General features: G+C 35.0%; 1 protein-coding gene across 10 annotated transcripts in view; it reads right to left on the reverse strand.

Moving 5' to 3' along the window:
- SNTG1 (syntrophin gamma 1) overlaps positions 1 to 12,529 on the reverse strand; it is an 813,791-nt gene that overhangs the window by 69,975 nt on the left and 731,287 nt on the right. For 7 of the 10 annotated variants that reach the window (XM_074318426.1, XM_074318425.1, XM_074318427.1 and 4 more), the window contains one exon: positions 2,634 to 2,804. The exons of 1 other annotated variant lie outside the window; for it this stretch is intronic. In XM_074318426.1, coding sequence (XP_074174527.1) covers positions 2,634 to 2,804 — 171 coding nt within the window. The remainder of the gene's footprint in view (positions 1 to 2,633; positions 2,805 to 12,529) is intronic. 2 more of the 10 variants (XM_019712571.2, XM_074318424.1) reach the window with 1 other exon arrangement.

The following is a 12,529-nucleotide window of genomic DNA, read 5'->3' on the forward strand; positions in this document are numbered from 1 at the left end:
ATATACATATGAAATTGTCTGCAATCATAATTAAAGGAAATCATTATTTTCTTTTATAATTATATTCAAAAGTGAAATGATCACTTTTGAAAATGATACACTTTTTCCTTAAAAGTTCTGCTGTAAAAGAACTATATATTTTTCAAATTAAATTAATGTAAAGTCTAAAACAATTATCTGCTTTTTACTAACATTATTCATTTACTCTGGGAAGATTGTTCAGAAATAGGACAAGCAAAGGAACTAAAAATACTATAAATGAATTAGGCTTCATACTGGTACTTTGGATACTATGGAAATGTAAGACTTTATTCATATAAATTTTTACCTTTCTGTTTCAATATTTACTACATTTTCTATTACTAAGGTGTGAATTTAAATGTCAATATCAAGTGTTTAGAAATACCTGCATTCAATGGATTACCTATTAAATATGTAGATATTTATAACAATATTTAGTATAGTAGAGATCAGAAAACTTGTAAGTAGATAAAGGAATAGATTACAAGCTAGGAAATGTTAGAGTGCAATCCCATTAATGAAAACCAATTTCCAAATAAAAATAATTTTATTTATTAATTTATTAATCATATTAATCACTTCATTAATTTTCTACATTTCTGCCTATTTCACATATTTTCCCTCTTTATTTTTTTTATCAACTTTAATGTTAGTGGGAATATTGAGAACATAGAAGGAAACATATAAAGTTCTTTTGTAAATATATGCACATTCTTGTTTTTGAAAATAACACTACCAAAGTGTTTAGTCATTAGCTATTGATTCCTGATAAAGTAATTGACATAAAAATATTTTTATATTTGTATAGAAAATTTATGACTGGGAAATTATAAAGTCTATGATAAAACTGAAAGCTACAATGGCATTAAATATTTTACTTTTCACTTACTATATGCATTTTAAATTGGCATTGTGAATAGGTAAGTTGATAGATAGTCCAAAGAAATGCATTGCTCAAGACATCAGCTTAGAGAATATGAAGCCCATTTTACAAACATACACACACACACACATAAATAAACAAAAAGTATTCAAATATAGTAAAACAACATAACTTTATCTCTAGCTCATTTCTAAACATCAGGAGACTCAAAATGAAATATCAAATTGAGACCAACAGGTAGAAATCAATATGTAGATTTTTCCAAGTAAAATGTGATATTCTAGGAACATGATAATTAGGGAAACCTAAAAAATATCAATATAATTTTAAATAATGTCAACGTCTATGAAACTGACATGTTTTATGCTTTAAAATGGTCTTAGATGTTGTCACTTGAAATAAAATAATATTTAAGACAGTTTTCACCTTTTCATTTTTGATATTAATGTACCTATTTACTAAATTGAGGTTATATATACAGTTAAATTTTTGAAAGAGTATTTCTGTTACTTTAACATTTTTAGATATATGCAGATCAGCAGAGCTATTAGAAAATGTCAACTGAGAAATAAAACAAGTAGAATTTGAATCTTCTTCTTGTTCTTTTCCCCTTTTGTCATGTCATACTGCAAATTGATGTGTTGAATACAGGTTTGTAGTCAGAAAAAAATAATAATATATGTTATAAATCAGTTCAACATACGGAAAAAATATGCATCCAATCTCCTATTGTAGATAAGCATTCTAGGATAGTCAATGCTATATCATCATCGTCACATATTTGTTTTTCAAAATTAACTGCCTATGTGTCTATTTAGGTTCTGGTTCTATGAGTCTATTCACATGTGGCAAGTGCACCACAACTGTTCAGTATTGCCATTGATCTCTGGTCCCTGCCAGGCTCATAACCTATATTTAGTAGTCTGCTTCATTTCATAGTTCTATGAATTAGGGAGGCTGAAGGCTCTATGAAGTTTGATCTGGATATAACTTCATACTTAAGAAATAAAACTTAATAAGTATGTATTGAATACTAGTGATGTACAAAATACACTGTACTTCCATTTGTAGAGGAATAAAATAATCTCAAGCAAACTATAACTATTGTGAGCAATGTCAAGCACACATCACTTCAATACAGACAGTGTGAGCAGACTTAAGAAAGTGATATTGGTGTTAAAAAGTGAACAGGTTTGTTGTGGAAGGAGTAGTGGTACTCAGTGGCCAGCGAAGACTGGAAGTCAGGAAAATCTTCATGGATAATATGACCTATGAAAAGAGTTTCAAATTCTGTGTAGAGTTTTGAAACATAGAGACGAAGATAAAGCTTTCTAGCAAGAAAAAACATTATAAGTGAATGAAGCCATTCAGCTGAAAATTTGGTGGTCATGATTGGAGAACAGAAAATGGTCTTGTAAATGATTAATGAATATCAGAGTATTTCATTTTAGATTTAAAGTGGAGAAGATTATAATTAAAATTAGAAAGAATATATTTTGATGAGTGGCAGGAAATAGCCTAGACAGATCAAATTTTAGAAAAATTAAAGTGTTTTTCACAGCTGTATTACTATTCATTTAATCACAATGAATAATTATAAAATGTATTTGAGAAGCCAAGACTCACAGAACTGTATTTTTATGCTAATTTTAATTCAATAATTAGACCTTTAGGCCAGTGGTCATATATCTGTGTGAATCATAGATCCTAAAATTCCACAGACTCTCACCTGTATTCGTTCCACTTCCAGAAAGGTTGCTGTTTGGAAGGCTCTTTCCCACTGGGCAAGGTCACAATCTAACTCCACAGAGAAGTAGAGGTCTTCTCCAGACTCGGACTGCACAGTGAAGCAGTGTTTCCGCCGGTCTAGCAGGTCACTGTCCTGTGATGTATACACAGGCTGGCATACATCAATTCATATTGCTAACATGGTCAAACCTTGAATCAATGTTGACTAATGCACACTTAATACATGAGATTCAGGTTCTTATTGTACAAAGGGATAACACACAACCTCCTTTATTAATAATAGAGTCATAAAGGTTACTCTATTATTTTTATCATGTAATCTTCATTAAAATTGGTCATGGCAGTTAAATGCCAGGCCTCAAAGTCCATTACTAACATGTTTCTTTCCTGTATTGACACTGAAGTATGTCCATAAAATCGAAGTTTGGATTTCTGGTTTCAACTCTTATTAGCAATGTAACTACCAAACATTTAATACATGAGATTCAGGTTCTTACTGTACAAAGGGATAACACATGGTTATTCCTTTATTCCCCTACAGAGCTGTCAAGATGATAAAATTAAATAGAATGTGAGTTTGGCCCCAATAGAAATAATAACCTCCAGAATACTTTTTGCTAATTGGAAAGTATCATTTAATAATGGTAATAAAATAATAACTAAACATATCTGCAACAATATCTTTGTACACTTCCCTCATTTATGATTTCTCCTTTCAGAAATATCCTCTAGATTTTAGATTTATTCCAAGTCTCCTGGACATTTTCTGCAGACTAATAACCAAATGCTGTCCTTCCTAGGATAAGTTTGAAATTTATAAAGCAATAGTACATAGAAACCACATATTACAAATATGGTTGATAGTAATGTCTATATTTTTTCTAAGGTATTCAGAGATCAATGGGTCTAACCAAAGTGTATTACTTTTTTAAAACAACAACCAAAACAAACCATATGCTTATAATAATTATTGAACATATAGACATTACCAGTCATAAATTTTCTACTGTCTCAAAACATATAAAACTAAAGGCAGTAAAAGCTGCAAAAAAAAATCATTGAGTAATTTATTGCTGTGGCAAGTTTCTGCATATATCAGTATGGTTTCTTCTCTCCTTTATACTATATCACCCAATATTCACTAATATGACAAGTTACTTGTTTCCCACTGTGGACAGAAAAGGGGCCACATACTAAACCTGACAAGCTCAGGGGAGGCCAGCATGGGAGGTCCTGCAAACTCAGAGACTGAAATTAACCACATAGATTGTTCTGCGCATAAAAAGTCTTGACTAAAAGCAGTCACTGCTGATATTCCATCCTTGGCATATAGCTTCCTTGAAAAACTCAATCTTTATTTACCTTAAGTGAACCTGTCTATTGTCTTTTTGCATCTAAGATAACATACCCTTGGAATGTCAGAGTAATCCCTTTTTCCAGACCCCTCAAGGCTCAACACACCACACCAAAGCAGAAGACCACAGAACCCCTCATTTTTATTTTGTTCCCCAAATACCATTTCTATGTGCTGTAAATGTTAACTATCACCTATCATGTACTCACCAATGTAAAAGAAGTATGTGTCTCTCCATTTTACTTTTTATTCAATCCTAAAGATTTCCCCACTTTGCTTTCTCCTACCACTTAACTAGCACAAATGGATTTCAGGTTACTTTCCTTACATCTCCTCCTTTGATTCTAATAGATAAAATAAGCTGCAAAAGTGCCATTCTCAGGAGAATTTTCTTTTCTTTTTTAATTAAAGTTTACTGGGTGACAATTGTTAGGAAAGTTACATAGATTCCAGGTGTACAATTCTGTGTTACATCATCTATAAATCCCATTGTGTGTTCACTACCCAGAGTCAGGCATCCTTCCATCAACATATATTTGATCCTCTTTACCCTTATCTCCCACCCTCCTCTGCCCTTACCCTCTGGTAACCACTAAACTATTGTCTGTGTCTATGAGTTTTTGTTTCTCATTTGTTTGTCTTGTTCTTTTGTTGTTTTCAGTTTTATATACCACATATCAGTGAAATCATATGGTTCTCTGCTTTTTCTGTCTGACTTACTTCGCTTAGCATTACAATCTCAAGATCCATCCATGTTGTCACAAATGATCCCATATCATCTTTTCTTACCGCTGAATAGTATTCCATTGTGTATATATAACACAACTTCTTTATTCATTCATCTATCGAAGGACATTTTGGTTGTTTCCATGTCTTGGCCACTGTAAATAAAGCTGCAATGAACATTGGAGCACATGTGTCTTTATGTATAAACGTTTTCAGAATTTTTGGGTAGATACCCAGGAGAGGGATTGCTGGGTCATACGGTAATTCTATTCGTGATTTTTTGAGGAACCTCCACACTGCCTTCCATAACGGCTGCACCAGTCTGCATTCCCACCAACAGTGTATGAGGGTTCCGTTTTCTCCACAGCCTCTCCAACACTTGTTACTATTTGTCTTGTTGACAATACCAATTCTGACTGGGGTGAGGTGATATCTCATTGTGGTTTTTATTTGCATTTCTCTGATGATTAGTGATGTTGAGTATTTTTTCATATGTCTATTTGCAAATTTTATGTCCTCTTTGGAGAAATGTCTCTTCAGATCTTCTGCCCATTTTTCAATTGGGTTGTTTTTTTTTGTTGTTGTTGAGTTTCATGAGTTCCTTGTATATATTGGATATTAGCCCCTTACCGAAGGCACTGTTTGCAAAAATCTTCTCCCATTCAGTTGGTTGCCTCTTTATTTTGTTGATGTTTTCTTTTACTGTGCAGAAGCTTTTAAGTTTCATATAGTCCCAATCATTTATTTTAGCTTTTACTTCCATTGTCAAATTCATAAAATGTTCTTTGAACCCAAGGTCCATAAGTTTAGTACCTATGTTTTCTTCTATGCAGTTTATTGTGTCAGATCTTATGCTTAAGTCTTTGATCCATTTTGAATTAATTTTGGTACATGGTGACATATAGCAGTCCAGTTTCATTCTTTTGCACGTGGCTATCCAATTCTCCCAACACCAATTATTGAAGAGGCTGTCTTTCCTCCATTTTATATTTTTAGCTTCTTTGTCAAAAATTATCTGTCCATATTTATGCGGTTTTATTTCTGGGTTCTCAATTCTATTCCATTGGTCTATGTGTCTGTTTTACTGCCAATACAATGCTGTTTTGATTATTGTAGCCCTGTAGTACAAGCCAAAGTCAGGGAGTGTGATACCTCCAGTATTGTTCATTTTTCTTAAGATTGCTTTGGCTATTCGGGGTCTTTTGTGGTTCCAAACCAATCTGATGATTTTTTGTTCTATTTCTTTAAAAACTGCCATTGGGATTTTGATGGGGATTGCATTAAAACTGTATATTGCTTTGGGTAATATGGTCATTTTAACTATGTTGATTCTTCCAATCCATGAGCACGGAATGTCTTTCCATTTTTTTGTCTCTTCTTCAATTTCTTTCAAAAATGTCTTATAGTTTCCAGCATATACGTCTTCACATACTTGGTTAAGTTTATTCCTAGGTATTTTATTCTTTTTGCTGCAATTGCAAAAGGAATTGTTTTTTGTATTTCTTTTTCTGAGATTTCATTGTTAGTTTATAGGAATGCAATGGACTTTTGTATGTTGATTTTGTAGCTAGCAACTTTACTGCATTCGTTGATTGTTTCTAATAGCTTTTTGGTGGTCTTTAGGGTTTTCTATATATAGCATCATATCATCTGCAAAGAGTGATAATTTAACTTCTTCATTCCCTATTTGGATCCCTTTTATTTCTTTCTCTTGCCTGATTGCTCTGGCAAGGACTTCCAACACGATGTTGAAAAGCAGAGGTGATAGGGGACATCCCTGTCGTGTTCCTGAAAGTAGAGAAAAGGGCTTCAGTTTTTCACCATTAATTATGAGATTAGCTGAGGGCTTGTCATATATGGCCTTTATTATGTTAAGGTATTTTCTTTCTATACCTATTTTATTAAGTGTTTTAATCATAAATGGATGTTATATGTGGCAAATGTTTTTATGCATCAATTGATATAATCATATGATTTTTGTCCTTTATTTTGTTCACGTGATACATCACATTGATGGATTTGCAGATGATGAACCATCCTTGTGCCCCGGAGATGAACACCACTTGGTCGTGATGAATAATCTTTCTAATGCATTGTTGTATTTGAATTGCTGGAATTTTTTTTTAGGATTTTTGCATCTGTATTCATCAGAGATATTGGTCTGTAGTTTTCTTTTTTTGTGCTGTGCTTACCAGGTTTTGGTATCAGGGTAATGTTGTCCTCATAAAATGAGTTAGGGAGTATTGTCTCTTCTTCAATTTTTTGGAAGAGTTTGAGCAGGACTGGTATTACATCCTCTTTGAAGGTTTGATAGAATTCACTAGAGAAGCTATCTGGTCCCGGACTCTAGCTTTAGGGAAGGTTTTGGATGACTGATTCAATTTCATTACTGGTGATCGGTCTGTTTAGATTTTCCAGTTCTTCATGGTTCAGCCTTGGAAGGCTATATGTTTCTAAGAACTTGTCCATTTCTTCTAGGTTATTGAATTTGGTGGCATATAGTCCTTCATAGTATTCTTGGATGATCCTTTGTATTTCTGTGGTGTCCGTGATAACTTCCCCTTTTCATTTCTGATTTTGTTAATTAGTGTCTTCTCTCTTTTTATCTTAGTGAGTCTAGCCAAGGGTTTGTCAATTTTGTTAATCTTTTCAAAGAACCAGCTCTTTGTCACATTAATTTTTTCTATTGTCTTTTTGTTCTCTATTTCATTTAGTTCTGCTCTGATTTTTGTTATTTCCTTTCTTCTGCTGACCTTGGGTTTCACTTGTTCTTCTTTTTCTAGTTCTTTAAGGTGTAACATGAGGTTATTTATTTGGGATTTTTCTTGTTTCTTGAGATAGGCCTGTAATGAGATAAATTTCCCTCTTAAAACTGCTTTCGCTGCATCCCAAAATTTTGGTAGGATGTATTTTCATTGTCATTTGTTTCTATGTATCTTTTGATCTCTCCTCTAATTTCTTCTTTGACCCAGTCATTACTTAAAAGTATGTTGTTTAATCTCCATGTATTTGTGTTTTTCCTGCTTTCTTTTTGCAGTTGATATCCAATTTCAAAGCCTTGTAATCAGAGTATGTGCTTGGGATGATTTCACTCTTCTTAAATTTGTTGAGGCTGATTTTATGTCCCAATATATGGTCTATCCTTGAGAATGTTCCATGTACACTAGAAAAGAATGTATAGTCTGATGTTTTAGGATGAAGTGCTCTATAAATGTCAATTATGTCCATTTCATCTAATGTGTCATTTAGGGCTGCTATTTCGTTATTTATTTTCTGTTTGGATGATCTATCCATAGCTGTCAATGATGTATTTAAGTCCCCTAGTATAATTGTGTTTTGGTCAATTTCTCCCTTTAGTTCTGTTAGTAGTTGCTTGGTATATTTCGGTGCTCCCTGATTGGGGGCATAAATATTGATGACTGTTATGTCTTCTTGTTGTATAGTCCCCTTTACCATTATAAAATGTCCAATTTTGTCTCTTGTTATCTTTTTCACCCTGAAGTCTGTTTCATCTGATATAATTATGGCTATACCTGATTTTCTTTGGGTACCATTGGCTTGGAGTGTCAATTTCCACCATTTCAGTTTGAGTCTATGCTTGTGCTTGTAGCTGAGATGTGTCTCTTAGAGACAGCATATGATTGGGTTTATTTTTTGATCCAATCTGTTAGTCTGTGCCTTTTTAATGGTGAGTTCAGTCCATTTACATTTAGGGTCATTATTGATATTTGAGGATTTCCTGTCATTCTATCTTTAGTTTTCTGGTAAGGTTGTGTCTCCATTGTTTCTTTGCCTTCTTGTTGTTGTCTATTATTTCTGTTTATTGGTATTCTATGATATTTCCCTACGTTTCTTCTTTTATTACAGTATATATTTCAGTTCTGGATTTTTTTTTAGTGGTTACCCTTAAGTTTATATAAAAGAAAGTTTGATATTTAGAGTATTCTGTTTTCTTCAGCATGCTTACTTTCTCCATTCTCATATTCCGGTTTAGGCCTTTACTCTCCCCCTTTTTATGTTTTGGTTGCCACAAATTGTCCCTGTTGATGGTGATCGAATAGCCTCCGTTATTATTTCTGTAATGCAGGTCATGTATTAGAAAATTCCCTCAGCTTCTGTACGTCTGAAAAAGTCTTTTTTCCTCCTTTGTGTCTAACGGATATCTTTGCTGGATATATTATTCTTTGCTCATAATTCCTCTCTTTCAACAGTTTGAATATTTGGTTCCACTCCCTCATGGCTTGTAGAGTTTCTGCTGAAAAATATGATGATAATCTAATGGGCTTTCCTTTGTAGCTGACCGTCTTCTTTTCCCTGGCTGCCTTGAGGATTCTTTCTTTGTCGTTGATTTTAGACAGCTTCAATACAATGTGCCTTGGGGAAGTCCTGTTGGGATCGAGGTAATTAGGTGTTCTATTTCCTTCTTGGATTCGAGAATGAAGTTCTTTCCACAAGTTTGGGAAGTTCTCATCGACAGTTTGAATATATTCTCTGTTCCCTTCTCTCTTTCTTCTCCTTCTGGTACGCCCATTATTCTTATATTGCTCTTTCTGATGGTGTCAGAAAGTTCTTGTAGAGTTCTTTCATTTCTTTTAAGTTTCAAGTCTCTTTCTTCTTCCATCTGTGTAATTTCCATGTTTCTATCTTTGATGTCACTGATTCTTTCCTCCATCTGGTCAACTTTGCTACCTAAGCTGGTTATTTCATTCTTAATTTCTTCTATTGAGTTCTTAATCTCCAGAAATTCTATTTGGTTCTTTTTTAAAATTTCAATCTCTTTCGTAAAATGCTCATTTTGTTCTTTGATTGTGTTTCTGAGTTCATTAAACTGCATTTCTGTGTTTTCTTGCACCTCATTGAGTTTTTTCAGAACTGCAATATTGAATTCTCTGTCATTTAAGTCACATGTTTCCATATCTTTAAGTTCCTTTTCTGGAGACTTTTCACTTTCTTTCTGAGCTGTCTTGTTGCCTTGGTTATTCATGGCAATTGCTGATTTATTATTTCTCTTCCTAGACATCTACAGGAGTGGCTTCTACAACCGGTTTATAGAAGAGGTCTTTCTTTTGTTTTCCAGTACTTGTTGGTAGAATGTTTTATTATTTCTCCAACTGCAACTTATTTTTCTTCTCCCACACGGTAGTGCTATGTTTTCTCTGCACTATTCCAACTTCTCACACAATGGGGGGATTCCCTGGGAGAGGGGCTTCTCCTCTGTTAATAGTTCGTCTAGGTCACAGGGCGCAGTGTCCCAGTGGGTATGCGGAGAGCTTTTGATGTTCCAAAGCTCTTCCAGCTCCTGATTCAGAGCCCGTATATTTCAGCAGTTCTGTTTACTCCTGCAGGGATCCGCCTAGATAGGTGGGGCCAGGGGCAGGGTGAGTTGTGAGAGGTGACCCAGAGCAATGGCTGCGTCCACCACCATAGCCAGTCCTGCTTCCACAGCTCCCTCCCGTTTGCTGGAACTAGTTGGGCTGCGAATCTGTGTCTGTGGTCCACAGTTCTCAGAACAGCAAATATTCTGTTCTTTTGATCTGACACTGCTACTGTTCCTCTTCTAGCACCGGGCAGGTGGGGGCGGGGTGAGCTCTGGGAGGGTAGGGAGGGGGCGGCTAGTCTCAGTACCTAAGGCTTCCGTTCTCTGCTCAGCAATGAGGGCTTAAACCACTGTTTTCAGCCTTCTTCCTTCAGTCTTTGCTCTGAGGTCTCTGCCGTGAGCGTTGGGTTCAGCCGTGTTTTATGCTGTCCCCTCAGCCCTGTGGGCCATAAGCGGAGCCCTAGCAGTCCGAGTTCTTCCCTCTCCCGCAGCTGCGGTAGTTCCGGGAAGCAGCGAGCTCCGCGCACTGAGCTAGGTCTGCATCCTGCGCCCACGTGGCTCCTTCTCCGCACTTCTCCCTCTCCTCCTGCCCTGCTCGTGCAATTCTCCCACCTGTAGGTGACTTCGGTAGTCAGCCTCTTCATCTCCTGTCTGCTGTGCAGGGAGTCCTTTGTGGAGTTTTTGTTGTTCGATTCGTTGTAAATTCCAGGGGAGCTTTACAGAGGCTCAACTCACGCTGCCATTTTGATGAGCTTCGAGTGCTGTTTTTCTTATTCACAAAACTCCAAGCCCTACTAAAACAAAGCTTCACCTGTTGAGTCCTTCAATAATCATTTAGATTTCAAGTTTATTTAAAGCATTCTATAACTTTCCTAATTTTTTCAGTCAGCTAGGCTTTTTGTCAGCTCATCCTTCCTTTGAAGTTGTATTGAATCTCTAATACATACTGGAGTCCTTGGTATATATAGGGTACTTAACAAATATTTTTAATATATTTTTATTTTTCAATTACACACACATATGATGTTATATTAGTTTCAGGTGTACAACATAGTGATTTGACATTTATATAACTTATGAAGTAATCATTCTGATAATTCCAGTACCCACCTCACACCATACATAGTTATTACAATACTACTGATTATATTCCCCATGCTATACTCTATATCCCCATGACTATGTTGTAACTACCAATTTATACTTTTTAATTCCCTTCCCCCTTCACCTATCCCTCAGACTTCCCATCCAGCAACCATTAGAATGCTCTTTTTATCTATGAAATTGTTTATGCTTTGTTTGTTCATTTATCTTGTTATCCAGATTCCGCATATAAGTGAAATTATATGGCATTTGTCTTTCTCTGTCTGACTTACTCCACTGAGCAAAATACCCTCTAGGTCTATCCATGTTTTCACAGATGGCAAGATTTCATTCTTTTCATGGCTAATATTCCATTGTATATATGTACCACCTCTTCTTTATCTATTCATTCATTGGTGGACACCCAGGGTGCCTTCATATCTTGGCTATTTTAAATAATGCTGCAATGAATATACAGATGCACATCTCCCTACAAAGCAGTGTTTTGGGTTTCTTCAGATAAATACCCAGAAGTGAAATTGCTGGGTCCTCTTTGTCTCTTGTTATCCGCTTGTTTTAAAGTCTATTTTGTCTGGAATAACTATTACTACTTCAGCTGTTATTTTTATTTCCATTTTCATGAAATATCTTTTTTTTTCCATCCCTTTACTTTTTAGTCTGTGCATATCTTTCGATCTGAAATGAGTCTCTTGTAGGCAGCATTTTTTTTTTTTATCCATTCACCCATCCTATGTCTTTTCACTGGATTATTTAATTCATTAACATTTAAGGTAATTATTGATAGATATATAATTATTGCATTATTATTATTATTTTTATTAAAGTAGTTCCTCTAAGATTCCTTGAAATACTGGTTTGGTGGTGATTAACTCCTTTAGTTTTTTCTTGTCTGGGAAGTTCTTTACCTCCTTCAGTTCTAAATGATAGCTTTGCTAGGTAGAGTAAACTTGGTTGTAGGTCCTTGCTTTTTTTTTTATCACTTTGAATATTTTCTGCCAATCCCCTGGGCCTGCAAAGTTTCTGTTAAGAATTCAGCTGACAGTCATTTAAGTAACTAGTTGCCTTTCTCTTGCTGCTTTTAGGAGTCTCTGTCTTTAACCCTTGACACTTCAATTATGATATGTCTTGGAGTGGGTCTGTTACAGTTAATCTTGTTTGGGACTCTCTGCATTTCCTGAACTTGTATGCTTATTTCTTTCACAAGGTCAGAGAAGTATCCAGTCATTACTTCAAATAGGTTCTTGATCCCTTGCTGTCTCTCTCTTCCCCTTCTGGAACTGCTATGATGCAAATATTGTTATGCATGATATCCTGAAGCTCCCTTAAACTATCCTCACTTAAAAAAAAAAAAAAAAATTGTTGTTGTTGTTGTTGT

The sequence above is a fragment of the Rhinolophus sinicus genome, linkage group LG14, assembly GCF_036562045.2.
Source record: "Rhinolophus sinicus isolate RSC01 linkage group LG14, ASM3656204v1, whole genome shotgun sequence".
NCBI lineage: Eukaryota > Metazoa > Chordata > Mammalia > Chiroptera > Rhinolophidae > Rhinolophus > Rhinolophus sinicus.